This window comes from Medicago sativa, chromosome 3, assembly GCF_051527215.1.
Source record: "Medicago sativa cultivar Bolivia chromosome 3, Bolivia_mono, whole genome shotgun sequence".
Classification (NCBI taxonomy): Eukaryota; Viridiplantae; Streptophyta; class Magnoliopsida; order Fabales; family Fabaceae; genus Medicago; species Medicago sativa.
In genome coordinates, this window is record NC_140751.1 from 27,479,626 (window position 1) to 27,506,398 (window position 26,773).

Sequence of the window (26,773 nt, forward strand, 5' to 3'; positions counted from 1 at the left end):
AGTTAATGCAGGATGAATTTGAAATGAGCATGATGGGAGAGCTGAAGTTCTTCCTTGGCATTCAAATCAATCAATGCAAAGATGGAGTCTATGTTCATCAATCAAAGTACACAAAGGAGCTTCTGAAGAAGTTCAAACTTGAAGATTGTAAAGTGATAAACACTTCAATGCACCCTACGTGCACCTTAAGCAAAGAAGATGAAGGAGCTAAAGTAGATCAGAAGCTGTATAGAGGTATGATTGGTTCTTTGTTATACCTTACTGCATCTAGGCCAGATATTTTATTCAGTGTGTGCTTGTGTGCAAGATTCCAATCAGATCCTAGAGAATCTCATATGACTGCTGTCAAGAGAATCTTCAGGTATTTGAAAGGAACAACTAATCTTGGACTCCTTTATAGGAAATCCTTAGATTATAAGCTAATTGGATTCTGTGATGCTGATTATGCTGGTGATATGATTGAAAGAAAGTCAACCAGTGGCAATTGTCAATTTCTGGGTGATAATCTTATATCCTGGGCTAGCAAAAGACAAACAACTATTGCTATGTATACAGCAGAAGCAGAATACATTTCAGCTGCAAGTTGTTGTACACAACTACTTTGGATGAAACATCAGTTGGAAGATTATCAGATAACTGCTAACAGTATTCCCATTTATTGTGATAATACTGCTGCTATTTGTTTGTCTAAAAATCCAATTTTGCATTCAAGAGCTAAGCACATTGAGATCAAACACCATTTTATCAGAGATTATGTTCAAAAAGGAATTTTAGATATACAATTCATTGATACTGAAAATCAATGGGCTGATATATTTACTAAGCCTTTAACTGTTGAAAGATTTGATTTTATAAAGAAAAATTTGAACATGCACTACGTGTCTGATTAAATGTTTGCTTGCTCCTGAATAGGATTTTAGGTTCTGAAGTTAGTTCAGAAGCAGTAGTCCATCAGAAGCTCTTTATTAAGGTTCTGAGGAAAACTCGCTTCTGATGATGACGTCAGCATCTGAAGTCCAGAAGCTGGATTTATTGCTTTCGAATAGTTGAATTAGTGGAATCGTTGGGAGTTACTTTTTAAAGTAACTTCTGGCCCACTAACTTGGTAGTTACTCTGTGAACTTCTTACGTGGCCTGTATGTGTTGGTGTATAACTAAAAGGGCAATGATGATTTAATAGCTTTGAAAGTACTTTTCACGCGCCCCCAATTTTGTCATTAATGTTATGTTTGTTTGTCTCTTTTGAATTGCAAACGTTTTTACTCTTAAACACTTTTTCAATTCACACACTACTCACTCACAACAAACACATTTTGCTCTCAAACCTCTTGCGAAGTAAGCGCAAAAACCTTAGAACCCTAAATTCTCTAAATCTTCTTCAATCATCATCTAATGGCATCATCTAGCTCGCAACAAGAAGTTTCAGTATCTACTTCACGGATGGTCCCTGAATATGACTACAAAGGAAGAAGCATGAAATTGGAAGAATGGGAACTACAGGTTCAAATAGAAAATCCGGTGGATTTTGAATCACTCGCCTTCCATGAGTGTTGGATCAGAAGTTACTATGAAAAGCAGGAACTTATGCATTACTTCAAGATGTTGAATGGACCAACATACGAAGCATTGGTCAGACACTTCTGGGTGAGAGCTAAGGTTTATGACAAAGCTGCGTTTATAACTGAAGAAAGTCAAATGGTGTTGATTTATCCAGAACTGGAAGGGAAATCAAGAGAAGAAATGGGTCTTGCGCCATTTGTTGAAGATGAAATCAGGTCTAGCATCTGTGGTATTCCAGTAAGAATTGCACAATGGCACATAGAGTATGTTCTTAAGGTTGCAGCTTCTGGATACTACTCTGGAATTGATCTTTCAGATGCTGCTGAAAAACGCATTTGGAAAAAGCAAGCTAACTTGGTAATATACAATTCTGAGAAGGAGAAGAAATATGCTGAATTGAGCATGGAAACTAAGATGCTTCTGAAGATTCAGAATGAGAACCTGTTTCCATGTGGTGACAGTGTGAAACCCAATTTGGCACAGAAGGTCTTTCTCCAGCACTTCATTAAGAAGAAGAAAGTGAACGTGCCAAAATATATGTTCAAGTACTTGATAGAGTGTCTGAAACAGAGTCAGCTGCAGAATAGAACCTGGGTACCTTATGGAAGACTCTTGTCAGAAATATTCTATCAGGGAGGAGTCTTGGACAAGCTAAGCAGTGCTGAAGCCTTCACAGATGAGCTGCTTGATACTAAAACTGGAAAGTTCATAAATGCACAAACCCTCAAGAATATGAAGTTGATCCCTGTTGTCACCAAGCTCCAAACAGATTTGAGTGAATCACTTGTTAAGTCTGATCTTTTGAAGGACTTTCCACCCATCTGCAAGAAGGATCCCCTTAAAGTGCAGATGTACTTTATCAAGGATCACTATGAGGCAACCAACAAGATCATCAGGTTGGATGAAGTACCTGAAGAAATGTTTGGTGGAGCTGTGCCTCTAGCAAAAGGCAGAAGGTCTAAAAGAAAAATGACTGCGGAAGAATATCTGGAGGTTGAAAAGACTGTCAAGAAGGCAAGAGTTGCTTCTGACAAGCTCAAGATTGGTGGTTCATCAGTACCATCAATTGAAGACATTGAAGACATGGATTCTAGGTTGATCATGGATGTTGGCATTGCTGGTGATCAGCCTGTAGTACCAAAGAAGAAGAGGAAGCCAGCAGTAAGGAGAACCAAGAACTTTCCTCATGTTTCTGAGAAGGGTGAAGCTACTACTAATGTGTCAGAAGCCATTGGAAAAGCCATGGAGATTGCTTCTGAACTTCAAGAGAGGGTAATGACAGAAGCATCACAACTTCTTGAAAGTTCTGGCATTGCTGAAGATAATCAAATGAAGTCAGCTGATTGTTCAGAACCCTCTACAACAGGTAATATTTTCACACACTCAGAACCTGTAGTACATGAGATATCCAGTGACTCTCCTTCACCTTCTTCAAAATCCTCATCATCATCTTCAGATTCTGATGATGATATACCCATAGCTCAACTTTATCAAAAACCAGTAAAACGCCAGTCAACATCAACCAATACCAACACAAAGCCATCTCAGTCAAACACTTATGAACCAGTTGGTCATATAATTAATGAGAAGTTGACTGAATTGGCTGTGCAGAGAGATAGAGTCATCAATAATATCTTTCGCCTTAACCCTCAACCTCTTAACATTCAACCTCTTAACATGATTGTACCAGAATATGTTGATTCAACCTCAGAAATGGCCTCTGAGATAACTCCAGAAGCAGCTGCTTCTGATAAAGTTGTTTCAGAAAACCCCCCATAACAAAAACCTTCACCAGAAAAAGCCTTTTCGCCCCCTCAATCTCAACCTACAATTTCATCACCCCCACAACAACAACCAACTGTTCCTGAACCATCTGTTCCTGAACAAGTCACTCCTCAAAAGACCGTTCCTGAACATACTGTTCCTGAACAACCAGTTACTAAACTCACTTCTGAACCTGAATCCATACCAGAACCTGCATCTGAAACTGCCACTCCTGAACACATTGTTCCTGAGCCAACTCCTGCTTCCATAACTTCTTCACCAGTACATGTTATCAAGATCACCCATCATACTGGTGTATGTGATATGGACACAGACTCTGAGGATGATCAAAATGATCATGCCTCTGATATGGTAGTTGACCCCACTCCTGACCAACCATCAACTAGCCAATCCTTAACTACAAATGACCAATCATCATCAAACCTACCCATTATACACTTAGCCCCTCCAAAACCCACTAAACAACCTTCACCTCCCACCATTTTCCTGGATTCCCAAGTAATACAAGATGTGTGGGAAGATATTGCTTCTGAAGTTCTCAGACTGATAGCAGGAAGAAATGACTTGGGTCATACAATAAGCTATCAGAAGCAATGGAAGAGGATCAAAGAAAGGGTCGTCAACTTAATTTCAGCTCTGCATGATTCCTGCATTGAGGCTCAAGAGCAAGCCAAGCAGAAGCTGGAAGATTGGTTGAATGGAATAGAAGAGAATACTGGAGATGTTGAAGTTCTTGGTACTTGGGTGAAGAATCCACTCAGTATCAGAGGCAGAGAACCTGATGAATTCCTGCCTAAGGAGCTGCATCTGATTATTCCTTCTGAGATCCTGGAGAAGATTGATGCACCTAACCTGGCTCTAGCTCAGGAGAACAAGGTGCTCAAAGAAGAAAATGAAAGGCTTGAAACAGAGCTACTAGAGCAGAAGCTGAAGATATCTAAACTGGAAGCTGATATGCAAGAAGCCAAGATCAGAGAAGACGCCTACAGAACAGAGATGGACAAGAAATATGCTGATGTTCAAGAGCTTCTGAAGAAGATTTTAGAAAAATAAGTCAAACCCATAGTTGCACACCTTTAGCTTATTTTTTTTAGGCTTTTGATATTCTTGGTTCATTTCTGCTTCTGATTCTTTTTCGCTTCTGATATCATCTGCTTCTGAATTCTTCTTGCTTCTGAATATCATTAACTGTTTATACCTTGTGTGTTATTATTTGCTTTGATAATAATGCTTGCTATAACTGTTTATTTAATCTTTGAAGATGGTTAAAATGCTTTAAATTTATTTGAATTATGCTCTGAACCTTTAATCTTATGTTTTTCTCATCTCTTCTTTTTGTTTATGTCTTTTTGCTAATGACAAAAGGGGGAGTATATGTGATAGTATTTAAAGGCTCTGAGCCCCATTAATTAATATTTGAAAATTTTGAAAATTTCTATCCTTTTTTATCGGTGTATCAAAAAAGGGGGAGTATCAAATTTCAAATAAAAATTAATTGAACCATTCTTCTTATCTATAAGTCAATTCTTTCAATTTTTTTTAAGCTCTGATATTATTGTGCGAAAAATAAATTTAATTAACCTGGATAGAACATAGGGGGAGCTTACAAACCTCACCTTAAAGACTATCAGACTCAGGGGGAGTTAGAGCTTACAAACCTCAGACTCTGAGCTTACAAACCTCAGAACCCCAAGGTCAACTTGTTAATTAGATTAACAACAATTGATCAATTTTAAATACTATTGTTTGTCATCATCAAAAAGGGGGAGATTGTTGGAACAAAATGTGTTTAACAATGAACCTTAAAGAGTTTTGATGATAACAAGGTATTAAAAATTGTAAATTGGACTAGCTAATATTTGTTCAAGTGTACAGGACCACAGTTAAAAAGTTACATCATTAATTGGTTCTGAATGAGCAAATAAAGAGCATAAGAAAATGAAGCTTAGACGATTCTGAAGGCAATACGCTCCTGAAAGTGGAAAGCGCTCCTGAAGTCAAGCTGCTCCTGAAGATAGTAAAGCACTCCTGAAGAAATAGTGCTCCTGAAGAATAGTGCTCCTGAAGACAAGAGGTCCAGAAGCCACATTATCAGAAGCTGCATCATCAGAAGCTGCATCATCAGAAGCTGAAGAAGCTGCACCATCAGAAGCTGCATCATCAGAAGCTGCCTCATCAGAAGTCATTTCACCAGAAGCTAAAGATCAACTGGATTTGCAGAAGATTCAAAGATTGAAGAATCTACATTGCAAAAGCTGTCTATTGGATTCGAAAACATAGCAGAAAATTAGTGGAACATTGCAACGGTCATTTCAAAGTGTTTGAAGGCATGTGCTTGCAATTTGGACGAAAGCGTTGACATTGTACTTTGTACGAATTGTACAACCACGTTCTCCACTACTCTGTTTTGTGTCCACGCTACAAGACAAGAAAACAGCTCCAGAATACGGCTTCGCCTGCATAGATGTTCCTTTGGATAAGGAATGGATTTCAAATTGGTTCTTCATAGGACAACAACCAAATCAGGCAAAAGATCATTGGTGAAAGATCAAGCTTCAACAACGACTCTTTGGTGTGCTGGCAATTTCACAACGTCTCTTTCACACCTCTATATAAAGGAGTGAAGACCTAGAGATTTGGTAATGCAAGAACGCTGAACAAAAGACTCACAACATTTTTACAAGTGCCAAACCTCTGCTGAAATTGTTCTGCATTCACTTAGAATTTCTGTGTCTCAAAGTCATATCTTAGAAATTCTTAAGTTCATTGAGTCTGTATCTGATTTATATTGTGAAGCACCTCTGATTGTATATCAAGTGTTCAACCTTAAACAATTTTCTGTGTAATTTTGTTTAGTTAGGAAGTCTCTTGCAGTTGTGCTTGAGCAGGAAGTCTCTTGATTGTGTTCTTGAGCAAAGGAAGTCTCTAGCTTGTGTGCTTGAGCAAAGGAAGTCTCTTGCTTGTGTGCTTGAGCATTTGTAATCAGATATTACTCATAGTGAAATCTCCTTGGAAGTGCAAGGGGGACTGGACTACTTCCGGATTGTGGAAGGAACCAGGATAACTGCTTTGTGTCGTTCTTCTTCTCTCTCTCTGTTTTATTCCGCTGCATATAGATTCTGATAATCACTTCAGAAGCTGTTTCACTTAGCTTCTGATCAGTGTTTTCAGTTTGTAGGAGAAACGAAGAATTTTCCAAAACACAATTCAACCCCCCCTTCTTGTGTTTTTCTCACCTTCAAACGTAATAATAGGCAGTTCAACAATACAGATAATACTATTCACCAGTTGTTGGAAAAGGTTCAGATTCATTCATTCTGGTGGATGAAGGCAGCTAATGTTGGGCATGAATTTGGGATTCATAATTGGTTTGTATCCCCTTTACCTTGTCTGGGTATTGGTTAGCTGTGTTTAGTTTTATTGGTATCATAGTCTACGGACAAAACTCATTGTAATTATGCTTGTTTCCTTCTAGCACTCGTTGTGCGGAAGGAACAAAGCTTTTGTTGTTAATATAAGTTTCATTTTTGCCTCTTCAAAAAAAAAAACGCTCATATAAATGTACAGGGCTGCGAGTGGCATGACTAAGGTATACTTCGGATTGCCTGAAAAAACAAACAACCTTCATTAACACTAGCAAAAAGACGGGCACTCAAGTGTCTGTCTTTTCGCTCTTTTTATTGCACTAATGTTTGAAAACTATGAACGGTGTTTTTTTTTATGAAATTTTGATTTTTATTAAAACTAAAAATATAAATGTTTGTTGCTTTCAAGTTATAACAAACCAAACTAACCATAAGAAAAAATATAATCTAAATTCTTTTTTTTAATGACATCAACAACAATTTTTATTTTTTATTATACAAAAAATGACGTAACTTTTAAGTTGTACTTATTATTTAAATGACTTTTTTACATCTCATTTAATGATTATCCTTTTAATATTAGTGAATGTATTCAATGTTTCACATCTTTCTACAAAGGGATATTTTTAAAAATATTTCAAAAATTACAACAATTAATAATTGCAATGATTTTGATGTTTTTTGGTTTTTCTTATTATAAAAAAGATTGAGCGAGTATTTAATAGAAACGCTACGTTAGTTTTGATTTTTTCAAAATTTTATCAGCAAATAAAATTCACTACTAGTGTGATTCAATTATTTAACAGATTTTGTATTTATAAGACATTATATCAATACTTATAATTTTTATTTAATATTTGTAAATATTTTTTTATATAATTATCACAATATTATGTAATCCATGCAAAACACGGATTTTTGTTAGTATTTGTAATAATAAAATAATTTTTTTCAAAGTAATAATGTTAGGCTTTATTTATATGTTTATATTAAATTAAGGAAAGCGCATGAGATCCACGGATACATATAAAAGTAATATTTTATGGCAAGTGGAGTTGAACAACGACTAAACCAGAGTCGTTGTGAACCTTAGCTTGACTTCATCCCCTGCTCACTTGTTTGGCTTTTCATTCTTTCTTTGTTGAATCCCTGCTTCACATTCTTCTAACTTTCGTTCATCCATTCATGTCTTCTGCAAGAACCGACACAAGGATGCATGAAGTGTTCTTAAGTTTTAGAGGCGAAGATACTCGAGGATCCTTCACTTCACATCTCTATGCTTCTCTTCAAAACGCCGGAATTCGCGTTTTCAGAGACGACGATTCGCTTCAAAGAGGAGATCACATCTCAACATCACTAATGCAAGCAATTGAAGGGTCTCGAATTTCTGTAATCGTTTTTTCAACAAATTACTCCGAATCGCGATGGTGTCTTCAAGAGTTGGTGAAGATAATGGAGTGTTACAGAACTATAGGTCAAATTGTTCTACCGGTGTTTTATGGTGTAGATCCATCTCAAGTACGACATCAAACCGGTGAGTTTGGAAAAGCCTTTCAAAGTCTCTTGAATAAGATTTCAAAGGTGGAGAATGAGGAAGACGAGTCATTGAAATGGAGAGACGCACTTCGTGAGGCTGCTGACCTTGCTGGATTTGTAGTTTTAAATTCCAGGTAATTAAAGTTAGGGTTAAATATATTTTGTCTCTACAAATATACAAAATTTTCATTTTAGTCCCTCTAAAATTTTCCTTCAACTCTTAGTCTCAATGAAATTTTGAATCACTACTTTTGATCCTTATTTTTAATTTAATTTTTGTATTTCTTTAATAAAATAGTGCGGAAATGTGAAGAATATTGTAACAAAACATGAATTAAATATTAATTATTAACCGTCAAAAATACTATTTGAGGGGTAACCTTGGCGCAACTGGTAAAGTTGTTGTCATGTGACTGAAAAGTCACGGGTTCAAGTCCTGGAAACAACCTCTTGTGTAAAACAGGGTAAGACTGCGCACAATACTGCGTACGCGTACAATACACCAAATGGTGGGACCCCTTCCCGCAGGGGCGGAGCTACTCAGGTGTGAGGGTGTGCACCTGCACACCCTGAGCTCTTGCAATTTATGCCTGCTATTGTATAGTATTTCAATTTTGCACACCCTGAATTCCTTAATTTGCACCAATGACCAGAAAATCTCTCTCTCACGAGCGCGTTTTTGTTGCACAAACAAACTAACATGCTTTTGCTCCACTGGCTTTCTCTTTAAATTCACAGATTGACTTGGTTTTTTAATCAAATCAAATAATTTTGTCACTTGCTTGTATTTCTATGATATTTTACTTGCTTTTAATTTACTTGCTTTTAATTTTCCTAAAGATAAAAAATGTCTCCCTATAGAATGAACTCATAACCTGAGTTTATTTACTCCAAATTTATCAATTCTCTTCCTTCCTTCTTCTTCTGTATCTATTTTTTTTATCACTAAATACTATGACTATGATTAATTAGTTTTTATTGATAATGTTCCTCCTTTAGTTTCCCTTATATAAAATATATTTATAAAATTTGATGTTGTTGTCCCCGTGAGTTTAGTTCGGTTGGTAAGGACGTTATATAATATATTCAAAGTCAGGGTTTAAACCCCGACACCTACTTATTCAACTTAAAAAGATGAATTTCTAACCAATAAACTATATGACCAAAAAAAAAATTGATGTCATTACTCAAATTAAAATTTATAGTTTGATATTTATAGTTTTATTTTATAATTATTAATATAATTAAAAGTTTGCACCCCCTGACTCGAGGTCCTGGATACGCCACTGCCTTCCCGGACCCTGCATATGCGGGAGCTCTAGTGCGCGGAAACTCTAGTGCACCGGGTTGCCCCTTTTTTTTGCACCGGGTTGCCCTTTTTTTTTAACCGTCAACCCGGACCCTGCATATGCAGGAGCTCTAGTGCACCGGATACCGGATTGCCTTTTTTTTTTAACCGTCAAAAATATAAAAAAAAACTCATTAAATTCATGTTTTGTTAAAGGGTTGTGTTAACCGGTGCCTTGTTAAAGGGTTGTGTTAACCGGTGCCTCCGGCGCACTGGTTAAGGAAACCAAAAAAAGAAAGTTTTAGTTTAAAAGTAATATTTTTTTAAACCTTTAAAGAGTTGACTTCACAAGTTCCAATGCATTATTACTATATATGCTTCCTAAACCAGTGCCCCGGGGGCACTGGTTAACATTTCCCTTTGTTAAAAAATTCTTATTTTTTTTTGGGAGATTATTATAATATTATGAATTTTCTGAATTCTCCATGTGAGTTTACTCTAAATGAGGGGCCAAAAGTGAAGATGGATAATTTTTGATTGTGCATTATTATACTTTTGATTGTGCATGTAGAGAGAAGACTTGGGAATTTTGTAGTTAGGAGAGTAGATGAGATAAAGATGAGGTGAATTATTAGATCTAGACATAAATGAGTTGAATAAAAATATGGTTTTAGATAGAACACCATGATGTCTTTTGATTTATGCTCCCGACCATACTCAATGAGATCAATTTGTCACCCTAATGCATATACATGCATGTACCTATATCCCTCTATGCATGCATGTCTGTCATATGTAAAAGCACATGTTCTTGGGTTTGTTTTTAATAGGAATGAAACTAAGGACATCAAGGATATTACTGAAAAAATTACTCATTTGCTTGACAAGAAAGACATGTTCATTGCTGATAAGCCAGTGGGAGTTGATTCTCGAATGCAAGATGTTATTCAGCGGCTAGACATCCAACAATCAAATGGTGTAATACTACTTGGGATGTGGGGTATGGGGGGAATCGGAAAAACAACTATTGCAAAAGCCATTTATAATGAAATTGGCCGCAAGTTTGAAGGGAGGAGTTTCCTTGCTAATGTTAGGGAAGTTTGGGAGCAACCAACCAAACAAGTGGATTTACAGGAACAACTTCTATCTGATATCTTCAGAGGAACGACGACCAAGATACAAAGTATTGATTCTGGGAAAATTATATTAAAGGACAGGCTTTGTCATAAAAGAGTACTTATTGTACTTGACGATGTGAATGAGTTGGAACAGTTGGATGCTTTGTGTGGAAGTCGTAATTGGTTTGGTTCAGGGAGTAGAATAATTATCACAACCAGAAACATGCATATACTCAGAGGGGATAGAGTTGACGAAATATACTCAAATAAAAAAATGGATGACAGTGAATCACTTGAGCTTTTTAAATGGCATGCATTCAAGCAAGTGAGTCCCAAAGCAGAATTTGTTGAAATTTCTAGAAATGCCGTTATGTATTCCAGGGGATTGCCGCTAGCTCTAGAAGTTCTTGGGCGATATTTGTATGAGAGGGATGTAACAGAATGGAAATGTGTACTGGAGAAACTCAAAACAATTCCCAATAATAAAGTGCTAAATAAGTTAAAAATAAGTTATGATGGTTTAGACGATAAATCCCAGAAAGCAATATTCCTTGACATAGCTTGTTTCTTCATTGGTAAGGACCGAAATGATGTTATACATATACTAAATGGCTGTCGATTGTTTGCTGAAGATGGAATAAGAGTCCTTGTTGAGCGAAGCTTAGTATATATTGATGATGATAACAAGCTTGGAATGCATGATTTGTTGCGGGATATGGGAAGAGAAATCATTTGTAATGATCCACAAAAGGATCCTGAGGAGTATAGCAGGTTGTGGCTTCCTGAGGATGTTGATGATGTATTAGCAAGACAAACTGTAAGAACTTCATATACCTTTATTTTATTCTTTTATCTAAAATATGCAAATCTTAAAGAAGAAAAACTAACATATATTCATCTATGATTAAAATCCATTTGTTTTGTTGATTATCACAAGAACATCAATAATTTGGCTATGTACCATTTTGTGCTTCATGGTTTCTGGTTTCTCACAAGGAAGCTTAAGATAGTTTTCATCGCAAGATTTTTTTAACTGCCTTGTATCTATTAGTTGTGCATGCTTGAATTTCTGGTCGTATCTATTGCATAGGGAACAAAAGCTATTGAGGGATTGACTTTGAAGTTGCCAAGAGATAGTGCAAAATGTTATAGTACTGATGCATTTAAGAAGATGAAGAAACTCAGATTGCTTGAACTTGCTGGTGTGCAGCTTGCTGGGAATTTTGAACATCTTTCAAGAAATCTGAGATGGCTTTCTTGGAATGGATTTCCTTTTTCATGCATACCTACAAACTTTTATCAAGCAAATTTAGTTTCCATCGAGTTAGAAAACAGTAATGTCAAAGATTTGTGGAAAGAGACCCAGGTATTAGTTTTGATTTTATGTTTTTGCATGTCATGAGTTATTTTTACTTTTCAAATTTATGGTAAGATTTAATGAATAGTAGTATGAATTGCGATACTAATATAAGAATAGTCCTTTTTTTTTTTTAACAAGGCAAAATAATAAACGAATAGTCTTGAATTGTAATTCTAATTTAAATAAATCTAATTGTGCAAGAAAGTTTATGTAGTTTTGTCCAAGAACTTTGAATGTAGTTGCATAATTGGAAAGAAAATACCTCCAATATTGACTATTTGATTAAAGAAACTTAAAATTTAAATTTCAAAACTATGAACTAGTACTACCTTTGTCCCTAATTATAAGCCTCATCATTTGAAAGGAAAAAAAAAATTAACTTTTCTTAATATATGTGAGAAGTACTAAAGGAGCTTATAAATAGGAAAGGATGTAGTATCATTTTAAATCTTTGAACTACATCAGCAAAATTTTCAGACATGGCTTTCATAATTTCTACGACAATATTACACGAAAACATCTCCTTGTTCGAAGTTATTTCCCGAAAGTAATACTACACCAATGTATATTGTTGGTATACCCCCTCCGTTTTCAATTATAAGCAAATTTGACTATTTAGGTTCATTCAATTAATGATGTATATGGTCCACAATATGAACCGCATACATCATTAATTGAATGAACATAAAAAGTCAAATTTGCTTATAATTAAAAATGGAGGGAGTAAGAAATAATGATGTGCTACATGTCCCAATAACTTTTCTCACGATAACCGTAAGTGTAACTGCAGCAGGGTTTTTTTCATTTCCATCTACTCATGTATTCCAACAATTCCAAGATCTAACGCTTATCCTTCATATGTGATACCTTCATGATGTGTTTTTTAGGGATAAATAGAACCACTATAGAAATAAATAAATACAAATCTAATGTAAATGTCTTACTTTAAGGTTAGTGATATAGTAGTTGCTTTCGTTTATTATTTAATGCTACTTCCCTATGTCTTCTCTTTTATTTTTGTGTTCTTGCAGAGAATGGAGAAGTTAAAAATTCTTAATCTTAGTCACTGTCATTATCTGACACAAACACCAGACTTTTCAAACTTGCCTAATCTTGAAAAGTTAGTACTCACAGATTGTCCAAGTCTTTCTGAGATTTCTCCTAGCATTGGCCAGCTCAATAAAATTCTTCTGATAAATTTGGAAGATTGTATTGGCCTATGTAACCTCCCAAGAAGCATATATAAGTTGAAATCTTTGAAAACTCTCATCCTTACTGGCTGTTTAAAGATTGACAATTTGGAAGATGACTTGGAACATATGGAATCTTTAACCACTCTGATTGCAAATAACACTGCAATAAAAAGAGTGCCTCTTTCAGTACTGAGATCAAAAAGCATTGGATATATCTCTTTGTGCGGTTATGAAGGATTCTCACACGATTTATTTCCATTTATCATTCAGTCTTGGATGTCACCAACAAATAATCTCATATCCCCAGATCAAACATCTTTTGATTCGATGCCACCTTTTAATTCGATGCCATCTTCTGATTCTTTATTAAAACCACGGAGTCCTCGATATTTTCAGTGTTCATCTTTTAGTGAATCTGGATCGTTTACAATTTGGGATGAACGTGCGATGTCACCTCGTAGTGAATCTAGATCTTTTACACTTTCGGATAAACTTAGTTCAGATGAAGTTGGTTCAGATGAAGTTTGTAGTTCACATGAACTGTCGTTTATTTCCAACCAGCTTTCAGGGCTTCAAAGTCTATGGATAGAGTGTAGGTCAGAATTTCAACTTTCTGAAGATGCAAAAATAATTTTGGATGCCTTACATGCCACAAACTCTAAAGAATCCGTATCTAAAGAATCTGTACCGACTACAACTACATCACAAGTATCAAACATGACTACTTCTGCATTGGTTCAAAGCTGCAGTGAAGTGCACGTTTTAGGATCAAAACATTCCTTCCACTCTCTTTTAATTCAAATGAGAATGAATTGCAAACTCACCAACATTCTCAAAGACATCATTTTACAGGTTTGAAATGCTCTCTCTATCCCCTTATTTTATGTCTGCTTTGTGTGTATCTCATCATATATTTGAATTCTATAGCGTGTGCATGTTATATATATATATATATATATATATATATATATATATATATATATATATATATATATATATATATATATGTCTTTTAGCAAGTCACACCTCAAGGTGTGATTTTCACTTTTTAGTTATAACTTTGCTAAAAGACACCTTCATAAAAGTAAGTTGGTGTCTTTTCGCAAATGCTCATAGAGTAACTTGCTAAAAGACACCTTCACAAAAGGTGTCTTCTAGCAAAACCCTATATATATATATATATACATGCAAGTCTATACAATTATTTTTTATAGGTGACCAATACTTCAGCAATTAAAATAATGGCCAAATTCTAACAAATTTTGCTATCAGTCATTGACAAGCTTACATGACACACATATGAGCGTGTGGGAGAATCATGATTAATTACTTTATGAGAAAATTTGTGTCTTTAGTTGTTGAACAAATGACAACGTGATATTAATATACTTGTCGATTAAATTTTGAGCTTATATCTGCTTTCACAGAATATGGATGTCAATGGGAGTGATGGTCGTTTTCTCCCCGGTGATAGTTATCCAAATTGGTTAACCTTTAATTCTGAAGGTTCTTCTGTAACTTTTCAAGTCCCTCAAGTGGAAGGGCGTAATTTGATGTCATTGATGTGCATTGTCTATTCCTCAACTCCAGATAACATAACATCAGATACCCTTAAAAATGTATTGGTGATAAATCACACAAAGGCCACCATTCAGCTCTATAAGAGTGAGTCTTTAGTCTCTTTTGAAGATGAGGAGGAGCAGAGGTTAAAATCAAGTATAGAACCTGGTAACAAAGTGGAGGTCGTTTTTGTTTTCAAGAATGATTTCATTGCCAAAAAGACAGCAGCTTATCTCGTATATGATGCACAAAATTTGAATGCCGTTGCTAGTAGATGTGATGAAAATGAACGCCCTGCTAAGAGATTCTCTACTGGAGAGGAGCCCACTGATGACTTCAATCAGAACAGAAAGAAGAAAAATCGAATGGAATGAAAAATGGTAAATTCACGAGGAAGGGATATTTATTTGGATTAGGACCAAAAATATCTCACTTTCTTCTTTCTTTTCTCTCTCTAGGTTTTGGCAAGAGCTTTCTCTCCCTTCTCTCTTCTACCATCGATCTCTTTCTTCTCTCCCCACCTCATTAATTCATCAAATCTTCTCCTAATCATGGCAAGCTTCTAGTTTATGATTCCTCATGATCTTTTAAGCCTAAGGGAACCATGTATTTTGTTGATTTCTCTTCTTCTCCTCTCAAGAATGGATTCAAGAAATTAGGGTTTGATTGGTGTTGAGTGAGGGTTATGTTTAAAGCTTGGGTTAGTATATGTTATGGGCTTAACAAGTTCAAGGAGGTAGTATGAGGTTGGAATGGATGATTTCACTACTCCTTCTCACAAAGAGTTTCTCTTGAGTTCAAGGTTTGAATATGTGATTTGAGGGTGATGTATGGAGCATGGTTTTGAGCTTGATAAGGTGTCTTGATTTGTAAGCAAAGGGATGACAAGTTTGAATGGCATGGGCTAAGTTTTCAAGAGAATCAAGTTAGGGTTTTGATGCTTGGGCTTGGAAGCATGGAAATGTCTCAAGAAACTTGCTAGGTGAGTTCCATAGTTAGTTTTCCCACCCTTTGGGATTATGTTTATGCCATGCTAGGATGTTATGAAAATTATGAAATTCTAGGGTTTTTATCTAGTGTTATGTTGCCCTTTTCTTTGTTATGCTTGCTATGCTTGTGAATGCTTGCTTCCAGACTGTTTTTCAGGTTTCCTATGACCACTAGAGATGTCATATGCCTTGGGACACTTAGTGATGATGATTTTTGGCTTAAAACTACTTTTGTGCAGGTTCTGAACTGCACTAACTCGCCACTGCGAGTACAGAGCTCGCGAGGCGAGCATGAAAAGTCGAATGGGGGTGGTTACTCGCCTCAAGCTCGCCACTGCGAGTAGCTACTCGCCACTGCGAGTAAGCTTGCTCGCGAGGCGAGTGAATGGTGGCTGCTGCCCTGTTCGCTCGTCTCGCCTGTTTGTCATGCTCCGGTTCGACTTTCTCTCACGTAAACTTTTATAAATGTAAAACCTTCATAACTAAACCCCAAGGCATAGGTTTTTCAAGTAAATCTCTTGTAAGGGTAAGTATTTAACAAGGTAGTAAAACATAACATATGAGAGATATATGTCAGGAATCGGGCAGTAAGTTATTCATTAAGCAAGGGAAAACTAGAGCCTCGACATAGTCGTCGAGAACTAGTTAGTTAGTAAGAATCCCTAGATGATAAGACGTGAAGCATGTTATCTTCGCACATGATTAAGGATAAGATAGTAAGCATGTTAAGATGTGGTTTGATTAGTTAATCACTCCACCATGTTTAAGAATGTGCAAGCATGATCAAGTATGAACATTTACCATTAATCGGATCGATTCAAGGATCTGAGGTAAACATGAATGAATGATTAGGTTTAACCTAAATGAATGTCAAGACTATGATTAATGAATATGTAGGTGCCATGTCTCTTGCAATCCATGAAGGTATGGATTCAAGGGGTTCTCATGATGAGAACGGGGAAGGCTCCGTAAGGGGATCACATGGTACTGAGTAATTAAGGATGTAGGTGTTCGTGTCTCTTGCAATCCATGAAGGTATGGATTCAAGGGGTTTTCATGATGAGAACGGGGAAAGCTCCGTAAGGGGATCGCACGACACTGAGGGAGTCCGATGTACGTACATCGGTTATGATGGGATTGCTCTCGGGGTTACTCCACCCGGGACTTTCCGTAAAATGAACCAAGATGATAATGTTTGTTCAACGCTAACATAATAAATGAACTTATGTACGACATGTATGTTATGAGTATGTATATATATGTGATGATGTTATGCTCGTGAAGAGTCCATGTATGATTATGTAAGAATGAATCCATGCACGTTTATGTTTAAGAACAAGAGCATTAGATGCTATATGGCAAGTATAAGGCATGGAATAGAGTAAGTAAAGAACATGATACCGACGACGATCTTAGGTTTCCCCTAATCGTCCGGTTTAGAGTCGTGTCATGATTATGTTATGTTTAGGCCTTGATACATAGATCGTATTCTTGGCAATGCGGTTCTAGGTTCCCCTTGACCGCCATGACACGTATAGGAAGTGAAGCCTATAACAAGTAAGTTATGATTATGACGGATCTAGTATGCACCACCGTCTAAGTACGCAAGTCCCCACACACGTATAATCAACCGTCAGGTTGTAATGTAGACACGTGGTGACCGTAGGTTTCCCCTTGAGGTTGCCTATAGCCTAGGATTTAGGGGAACTCACTGAGACATTATGTCTCATCCCTTTCCTTATTTGTTTCAGATAAGCAGGATGTTATGCATGTTCAGAGCCGGATGGATATTACGTCAAGGGTTCGTTCGTAAAGCTGCGGGATGATATGGACATCAAGGATGTATTTTTATGTATGGATGAGCTGTATTGTATTATGATTTATACGAACGTGACTTGATGTAATTATTATTCATTCAGAAAATTTTATGTTGTATATTTTAATGTATCCAGTACTAATATTAACGCACGTGCCAGACTTTCTAGATACGTCTGGTATGGGTGTTACAATTGGTATCAGAGCAGGTCGATTCAGACCGTGCCTTGGGTCATTAATTTACAACTAAGGAAGTGGGACCATTGGGTTCCGGGTAAATGTTCTAGTTGTTGTTGTTAGTTGAGCCTGATCAACTCAAATTAGCATTCAACGATTAGAATGGATGCCTGAGAGCTGAATAGGACCCAGGAGGAACGAAGTATGGGATGAAGTAGTTGATCGTGCCAAAAGGTGGCCGGTGAACTAATAAAGTGGAAGTGTGAATCCTCCGGGAATGTAAGGCATGTTAAGAAGGGATGTTCCGACAATGTCGGGTAAGATGATAGTAATACTCCATGTACCCGAAAGAGAAGAAGTTGGATATATGTATCTAACCATGACCGGAAGTTTCGGTAAGAGTTGTTGTTGGAACGGGTTTATGATATTTTGAAATGTCAGTACAAGGCTACAAGGTAGTAAGAGGTCGACATATGTTGACGGAGTCGGCAGGCTCTCAGGAATAGCAATATGAAAATGAAGTTAAGGACATGAAGGTTTGTCAAGTTGCGTAAGTGGCAACGTAAAGAAGTAAGCTATTCGTAGTGGAGGAATTTAAGGATTCAAGAGAAAGTTTTATGTAATCAGGATTAAGGCATTGATTCTCGATGTGCCAAGAATTGTATCGAAAAGGTTGATGTTGCCATGCAAATGTTATAGAATGTTTTACGATGCTAGGAATGAATGATGTGCATTGGTTACTTGAAAAAAAAAAAAAAAAAAAATATAGTTGGAGAAACTCATCCATAGCGAACTTGGAACGAAATTTCCGTTTTTATGAAATTTACCCGTTCGTTCTAAAGGTTTGCAATGACTATTGGGGAGATGTCTTCACAACAATCTTTTATGTGACAAAAATCTTTTATGACATCAAGTGACGAATGCATATCATCTCCTAAGATTTTCAAGGAAGAAGGCATAGGCAACGATCAACGAAATCGATATGGTTTAGGGTAGCTTTGGAAGTTAATGTGTCAAGAGTCAAGAAAGAGCTCATATCAAGAGATTGGAAGTTCCGGTATTGATACGGAAGTTATAGATGTAAAGGCATGAAGAAAGAAGTTAAAGCGGTGCAAAGTTATGAGAAATTGCAAGGTTCATGGATTATGTGGAATTATGACGTATCGCTCAAACCTATGTTTTTCTTAATTAACTTGCTAAGGCTCATTATGAAATTGAACTATCAGGTTTAAAGGATTTAAAAAAAAAAAAAAAAAAGAATTACGCGTATGGCTGATTGAAGTTGACATTTTGGAAATTCACAAGAGATTTCTAGGAACCGGTTTGCTACGACATTCGTAGAGCGGGCTAGACTTATTAGAGTCTAGGATTGGTGGCACGTATGTGTTATCAACTCGTTCTATGATTTTAGAGTAACGACCGGGGCCTAAACTCAGTATTTGTATACAGTAGAAAATCATCAACGTCAATGACCTGTGCGCTAGCTTACGAAGTATTCTTTTAAAAGAAAAATCAACCAGCAAGCATTGTTATGATTAAGCAAAATATAGTATGCGAGGATACGACGGTACAAGGATTAGATGTTCAAGAAGGGTATGTTCAAGTGTTATATGAGTTTGTCAAAGGAATTCGAGTTGCTTGGAAACAGGTTCAATTATGATATGTATGGTAAATGTAACCAGCAAGAACGTAAGGTTTACCCCCAAGTCAAGAATTATGAGCATAAGATAAGTTATCGCAAGTTTCGAATTTACAAGACAAGTGTAAGGTTGTGATGTTGGTTACAACATGAAAGATTTTGAGGATAATTCAAGAAGTGAGTATTCAAGTGATAAGCATGAATTGAAGTCTCAATTGCTCTAACGGAATAGGGTATTAGTTTAAGCCAACCGGTGGAAATCAGAGTAGCGCCATGGAAGCTAATCGATTAATCATGAAATATGGAAGTTTAAGTATGTTATTATGTAGAGAGATGCGACTCTCGAGATTTGTGCAATGAGGATCATACTCTCTATGCAATACTTGTTGAGTGAAAACGACACTTGTTAAGACATGTTAAGTCATGATTTTATAATTTTTAAAAGTTAAGATTGGTATTAAGGAACATGGGAACGATGCTTATTTTAAAACTCGTGGAATTATACATCTTCGAAACTGATGAGATACGTCGTAAGCAAACTTACTTAAGGCGTACAAACTTCAGGACCAACTTGTCGTGGACAAGTTTTGAGCGAGTTGTAAAATCTTTTTTCAAATATAGAAACTCGTCCGGTGGTTCTGTAGTACCATTACAAATTCAGTTTTGGGAATGGTAAAATCTTTTTAGTCATGTGTATATTCGTTCCAAGAACCTGAATACCAAAGTTTAAGAAAAGTTTCCTTAAGAAAGATTTTAGAACATGTATCGTTATCATTTAACAAGAGGTGGCACTTGAAAGTATGTACATATTATGAAAACGACAATGTTCGTATGAAGTCAATATCCTACGGGATACACGGAGATATATTAAGAATGTATGATGTATGTGCAAGTAAATTTGCTAGGAAGTTTCAAGAATATGTTAACCACAATGTTGGATGTTAGATTGTCAGATAAAGTGACAATTTGATTTCACTTCTTGTGTAAAGCTATATGAGATACCATGAGTTCGGGTGCGATAAGATGCAATGAGATTGCAATGAAATTGGAAGATTTCTCAAGGCTCTGGAAAAAGATAAGAGATTCGTGGAATCGTCTATACGAATAAAGAATGTAAGAGGCATAAGTCGCAAAATGCGGTAAGAAAGATTATGTATGCATGAAAAGATGTTTTAAGGTTACAAGTAAGCACTGCAGGGCAAACCTGGTTTTCGGTAGGATTCTAGTTAAAAGGCAAATCCTGAGTGTTCATGTTTATGATAAGATATCTTTATGAATGGTTCATGCTAATCGGGTAAGATACGGGTCCGATATAATAATACGTCTATGTGTAACAAGGAAAGTTCTAAATCATGATGTAACAAGTTAACTCTAATTTCTGAGTAATGTTAAGATCAAGAAAGCTAAATGCTTACGTATGTGGATCAAGAAGCAAGACGAAAAACAAGCAATGATGAACTTCTTGGATATGTATGTGTAGAATATGTATGGCTCAGACCGAAGATGATAAGTTTATGTCATGAGGATTGGTAGTCGATCTCTAAATTTCGAGGACGAAATTTTTTTAAGGGGGGTAGAATGTAATATCCCGCCTGACAGTATCGGTATATTACCCGTAAATCGTGCCAGAGGAAATATTTTATGGAAAAGTAAGTTAATGGAAATAATTCATGACATGTCAGCTTAATACAGATAAAGTATCAGAGACGAAATAAATACGCTTAAGGCAAGGGCAAAATGGTAAATTCACGAGGAAGGGATATTTATTTGGATTAGGACCAAAAATATCTCACTTTCTTCTTTCTTTTCTCTCTCTAGGTTTTGGCAAGAGCTTTCTCTCCCTTCTCTCTTCTACCATCGATCTCTTTCTTCTCTCCCCACCTCATTAATTCATCAAATCTTCTCCTAATCATGGCAAGCTTCTAGTTTATGATTCCTCATGATCTTTTAAGCCTAAGGGAACCATGTATTTTGTTGATTTCTCTTCTTCTCCTCTCAAGAATGGATTCAAGAAATTAGGGTTTGATTGGTGTTGAGTGAGGGTTATGTTTAAAGCTTGGGTTAGTATATGTTATGGGCTTAACAAGTTCAAGGAGGTAGTATGAGGTTGGAATGGATGATTTCACTACTCCTTCTCACAAAGAGTTTCTCTTGAGTTCAAGGTTTGAATATGTGATTTGAGGGTGATGTATGGAGCATGGTTTTGAGCTTGATAAGGTGTCTTGATTTGTAAGCAAAGGGATGACAAGTTTGAATGGCATGGGCTAAGTTTTCAAGAGAATCAAGTTAGGGTTTTGATGCTTGGGCTTGGAAGCATGGAAATGTCTCAAGAAACTTGCTAGGTGAGTTCCATAGTTAGTTTTCCCACCCTTTGGGATTATGTTTATGCCATGCTAGGATGTTATGAAAATTATGAAATTCTAGGGTTTTTATCTAGTGTTATGTTGCCCTTTTCTTTGTTATGCTTGCTATGCTTGTGAATGCTTGCTTCCAGACTGTTTTTCAGGTTTCCTATGACCACTAGAGATGTCATATGCCTTGGGACACTTAGTGATGATGATTTTTGGCTTAAAACTACTTTTGTGCAGGTTCTGAACTGCACTAACTCGCCACTGCGAGTACAGAGCTCGCGAGGCGAGCATGAAAAGTCGAATGGGGGTGGTTACTCGCCTCAAGCTCGCCACTGCGAGTAGCTACTCGCCACTGCGAGTAAGCTTGCTCGCGAGGCGAGTGAATGGTGGCTGCTGCCCTGTTCGCTCGTCTCGCCTGTTTGTCATGCTCCGGTTCGACTTTCTCTCACGTAAACTTTTATAAATGTAAAACCTTCATAACTAAACCCCAAGGCATAGGTTTTTCAAGTAAATCTCTTGTAAGGGTAAGTATTTAACAAGGTAGTAAAACATAACATATGAGAGATATATGTCAGGAATCGGGCAGTAAGTTATTCATTAAGCAAGGGAAAACTAGAGCCTCGACATAGTCGTCGAGAACTAGTTAGTTAGTAAGAATCCCTAGATGATAAGACGTGAAGCATGTTATCTTCGCACATGATTAAGGATAAGATAGTAAGCATGTTAAGATGTGGTTTGATTAGTTAATCACTCCACCATGTTTAAGAATGTGCAAGCATGATCAAGTATGAACATTTACCATTAATCGGATCGATTCAAGGATCTGAGGTAAACATGAATGAATGATTAGGTTTAACCTAAATGAATGTCAAGACTATGATTAATGAATATGTAGGTGCCATGTCTCTTGCAATCCATGAAGGTATGGATTCAAGGGGTTCTCATGATGAGAACGGGGAAGGCTCCGTAAGGGGATCACATGGTACTGAGTAATTAAGGATGTAGGTGTTCGTGTCTCTTGCAATCCATGAAGGTATGGATTCAAGGGGTTTTCATGATGAGAACGGGGAAAGCTCCGTAAGGGGATCGCACGACACTGAGGGAGTCCGATGTACGTACATCGGTTATGATGGGATTGCTCTCGGGGTTACTCCACCCGGGACTTTCCGTAAAATGAACCAAGATGATAATGTTTGTTCAACGCTAACATAATAAATGAACTTATGTACGACATGTATGTTATGAGTATGTATATATATGTGATGATGTTATGCTCGTGAAGAGTCCATGTATGATTATGTAAGAATGAATCCATGCACGTTTATGTTTAAGAACAAGAGCATTAGATGCTATATGGCAAGTATAAGGCATGGAATAGAGTAAGTAAAGAACATGATACCGACGACGATCTTAGGTTTCCCCTAATCGTCCGGTTTAGAGTCGTGTCATGATTATGTTATGTTTAGGCCTTGATACATAGATCGTATTCTTGGCAATGCGGTTCTAGGTTCCCCTTGACCGCCATGACACGTATAGGAAGTGAAGCCTATAACAAGTAAGTTATGATTATGACGGATCTAGTATGCACCACCATCTAAGTACGCAAGTCCCCACACACGTATAATCAACCGTCAGGTTGTAATGTAGACACGTGGTGACCGTAGGTTTCCCCTTGAGGTTGCCTATAGCCTAGGATTTAGGGGAACTCACTGAGACATTATGTCTCATCCCTTTCCTTATTTGTTTCAGATAAGCAGGATGTTATGCATGTTCAGAGCCGGATGGATATTACGTCAAGGGTTCGTTCGTAAAGCTGCGGGATGATATGGACATCAAGGATGTATTTTTATGTATGGATGAGCTGTATTGTATTATGATTTATACGAACGTGACTTGATGTAATTATTATTCATTCAGAAAATTTTATGTTGTATATTTTAATGTATCCAGTACTAATATTAACGCACGTGCCAGACTTTCTAGATACGTCTGGTATGGGTGTTACACTAACTCTCAAAGTAGGAATTCTAATGGTTTCAAACAGAATATGATGTTTCAGACAACACAAAACTAATGTTTTTTTGGATGATGATGAGTGAAAATTGCACTGTTAATGATTATTATTGTTGACTTTCTATTAAAAGAAATTGATTTGAGTTTGGTCTACAAAATTTTAATTTCTGAGCAAAACATTATTAAGACTTTTTTTTTAAAACTTGGTATTCGGTCCAAGAATTGACTAATTCGAGAAGCTCAATTTCACCGTCCACTTGTTAAGGCGTCCATTTAAAGTATGAACTTAGCGGACCAAAATTGACACTAGAGAAAATCAAATTTGAGACTTTGAGAGGAGCAAACTAAAAAGTCTTAAACGAACATGCCTAGACCAACCCAAATGAGTTAAACATTCTTAAGATTTAAGTGATCAAATGAAAACAGAGGCTGGAAGTTTAAGTCAATCTAAAATTTATATCTTTAGTCTAACATGTATCATGTATGCACTATGAAACCACTTCAGATACTGATCTCAATTCTAGTTGGTAAACAAAAATCTCATTTCTTCTTCTCAATATTTCCAGAACTAGATCAATCAGAATTTCCAGATGAATACATATAATTTAACTTTGAACAAAAACCAGATATGCAATAAATTTAATCAATCAAGTATGTATGAAAAGCAAATATAAGAGATATTCCTTCAAACTAGAGAAACGTGTGCTGAAGCATAATTAATCCAATTAACAAAAAAGAGTTGAATTATGTTCTCACATGGAATTATTAACATCAACAAAAATTCACAATAATAATTAATATAAAACTTTAAATAACTAATAACAATTACATCTTCACATTAAAATTTGATTACACAATCACATATATAATAAACACAAATGGCAACATGTACTCCAATATTATTCCAATATCTTGAATTAATGAAAAGGAAATCAAGATATAATAATTATCTTAGCAAACTCTATTATAAGTACCACACCTATTGTTAGGTCCACCTCCATTCTGAGAAGGCAAGCAAGTACGATAGCCTTGAACTATTGGACACTTAACAGCAGCACCATTGTTATTACCAGTTCTACCAGTTTGTGTTTGACTCAAATCCAAAAGCATTCTTGCTGCATGAGAACTCATAGAAAATTCTTCTGATTCCAAATCATTGTTGATCAGACAATCCTATGAGGTACAACCCTTTATCTTCAATGAAATTGTTTTGCTTAGATGTAATTGGATCAATAAGATAAGGAACAATAAGTGATACACCCTTGTTCATTTTCTTCTTTGGTTTACTCAACTTTTTCTTCACAAACTAGAAGAAAAAAAATTTGGTAGTTTAACCTAGAAAAAAAATTTGATAGTAACGAGGGTATAACACCTTAGAAATGAAGTACACGTAGTGGTGGAAAATACATTGATTTATTCAATCAAGAGTAAACATTAGAGAGTGTTAGTAACATTTATATCCCAACAAATTGTATTGTATTTGTAATAAAAATATTGATAAAATAACGAAGGAATCTTTTTTATACAAATAATTAAATAAAAATCTATAACGAAGGAATCTTTTTTATACAAATAATTAAATAAAAATCTAAGTACGTTGAATTGGGAGCTCATGTATTATCCTTAACGCACATGGATCACTAACAAAAATACATGTATTATCCATAAACGAAATTCTCACATCGGCTACATAATTTGAAACCAGATCATTTGTGAGATTTGAGCAGAATTCTCTTATCATAAAAGCTTTGAGGTACATATACCCATATGAACTTCATTCGTTTGAGAGTGTTAAAAGAATGTATTCGCACATCTCAAATTTACCATGTTCTAGTACTCTAGTACAATTCTTTTGAAGGTTCCTCTCGACTATTAAAAAAAAAAAGTTTTTTTGTCAATATATTATTTACTGCTCTGAAGTGAAAATAGTGGTGTTATTTGAACAATCATTTGTAAGACAACTTATGAAACAATCATGACAGATACTACCCATACCCCAAATAAACCAAGTTACACCTCAAAATTACTAATATACCCTTTAATTAAAATAACAATTTCAATTCAATTCAAAACCCACAAAACACGGTTTATGCAAATTCATTTTATGTGGTTTATGTCAACTGAGTTCACATAAGTTAAGTAAACTAACGTAAACTTAGTTTACACATTTTATGTAAACTGAGTTTACTCTGTTCATGTAAACTGAGTTTACTTAGTTTATGCAAATTAAGTTTACATAGACTATGTAAACTGAGTTTACATAAGTTAAGTAAACTAACATAAACTGAGTTTACACAGTTTATGTAAACTTTACGTAGTTTATGTAAACTGAGTTTACATACACTATATAAACTGAGTTTACATAAATTAAGTAAACTACGTAATCTGAGTTTACACAGTTTATGTAAACTGAGTTTACTTAGTTAATGTAAACTGAGTTTACGCTACTTAACTTGCGCACTAAGTTTACACTTGCTAGTTAACTAGCACGTAGGCATTTTGAGATGGCTGCAGTGTGCGAGTGTTTTGTGCTGGGTGAAGAGCAAAATTCTTAATTCAATGTTGCAGTCAATTGCACGTTCCCGGATCAAAAGATTACTTGAAGTCTGTTCTAATACAAATGGGAATGAATTGTAAGGTCACCAATAATCTAAGAGAAAACAATTTACAGGTTTGTATATTTCTCTCTATCTCTCTTTTGGTAGTTGATTATTCCCCAAGTATTTACGGCCTCATTGTTTTGGTAGTTTAAATATTTTTAATTTTATTACATTTGGGTTCTTTCTTGTAAGTCCGTAATAATTGTTAAATAATTACATCTAATGTAACTGTGCTGTATATGATTTTTTTTTTTTGGTTACACTGTATATGATTATTTGATATAACTGTAGAATATTTAGAAATTAAAATAGCATAATCCTAAACATATTAAAAAAAAGGAAGTCCGGTGGACTTAGCTTCCGCATACGCAGGTTCCGGGAAGGAGTTCTACCATTTGGTGTATTGTATGTATTGAATGCAGTC

The 26,773-nt window shown here is 35.9% G+C and overlaps 1 protein-coding gene and 1 long non-coding RNA gene across 3 annotated transcripts; both read left to right on the top strand.

The window, feature by feature from the left end:
• The first annotated feature begins 7,767 nt into the window (after positions 1 to 7,767).
• LOC146936845 (disease resistance protein RPV1-like) lies at positions 7,768 to 18,997 on the top strand. Of its 2 annotated transcripts, XM_085751433.1 has the most exons (6): positions 7,768 to 8,380; positions 10,365 to 11,469; positions 11,743 to 12,018; positions 13,044 to 14,057; positions 14,633 to 15,747; positions 17,506 to 18,997. In XM_085751433.1, exons 1-5 carry the CDS (start codon positions 7,896 to 7,898, stop codon positions 15,137 to 15,139), a joined length of 3,387 nt encoding a protein of 1,128 aa, XP_085607559.1. In that variant the 5' UTR covers positions 7,768 to 7,895; the 3' UTR covers positions 15,140 to 15,747; positions 17,506 to 18,997. The 2 variants fall into 2 exon arrangements, with proteins under 2 accessions (XP_085607559.1, XP_085607560.1); XM_085751434.1 differs by lacking the exon at positions 14,633 to 15,747 and having other exon boundaries at positions 7,775 to 8,380.
• Positions 18,998 to 19,783: 786 nt separating this feature from the next.
• On the top strand, positions 19,784 to 23,883 carry LOC146936846 (uncharacterized). Its single transcript, XR_015030747.1, has 2 exons — positions 19,784 to 21,727; positions 23,486 to 23,883. It is a non-coding gene; the product is annotated as an uncharacterized LOC146936846 (long non-coding RNA).
• The last annotated feature ends 2,890 nt before the right edge of the window (positions 23,884 to 26,773 follow it).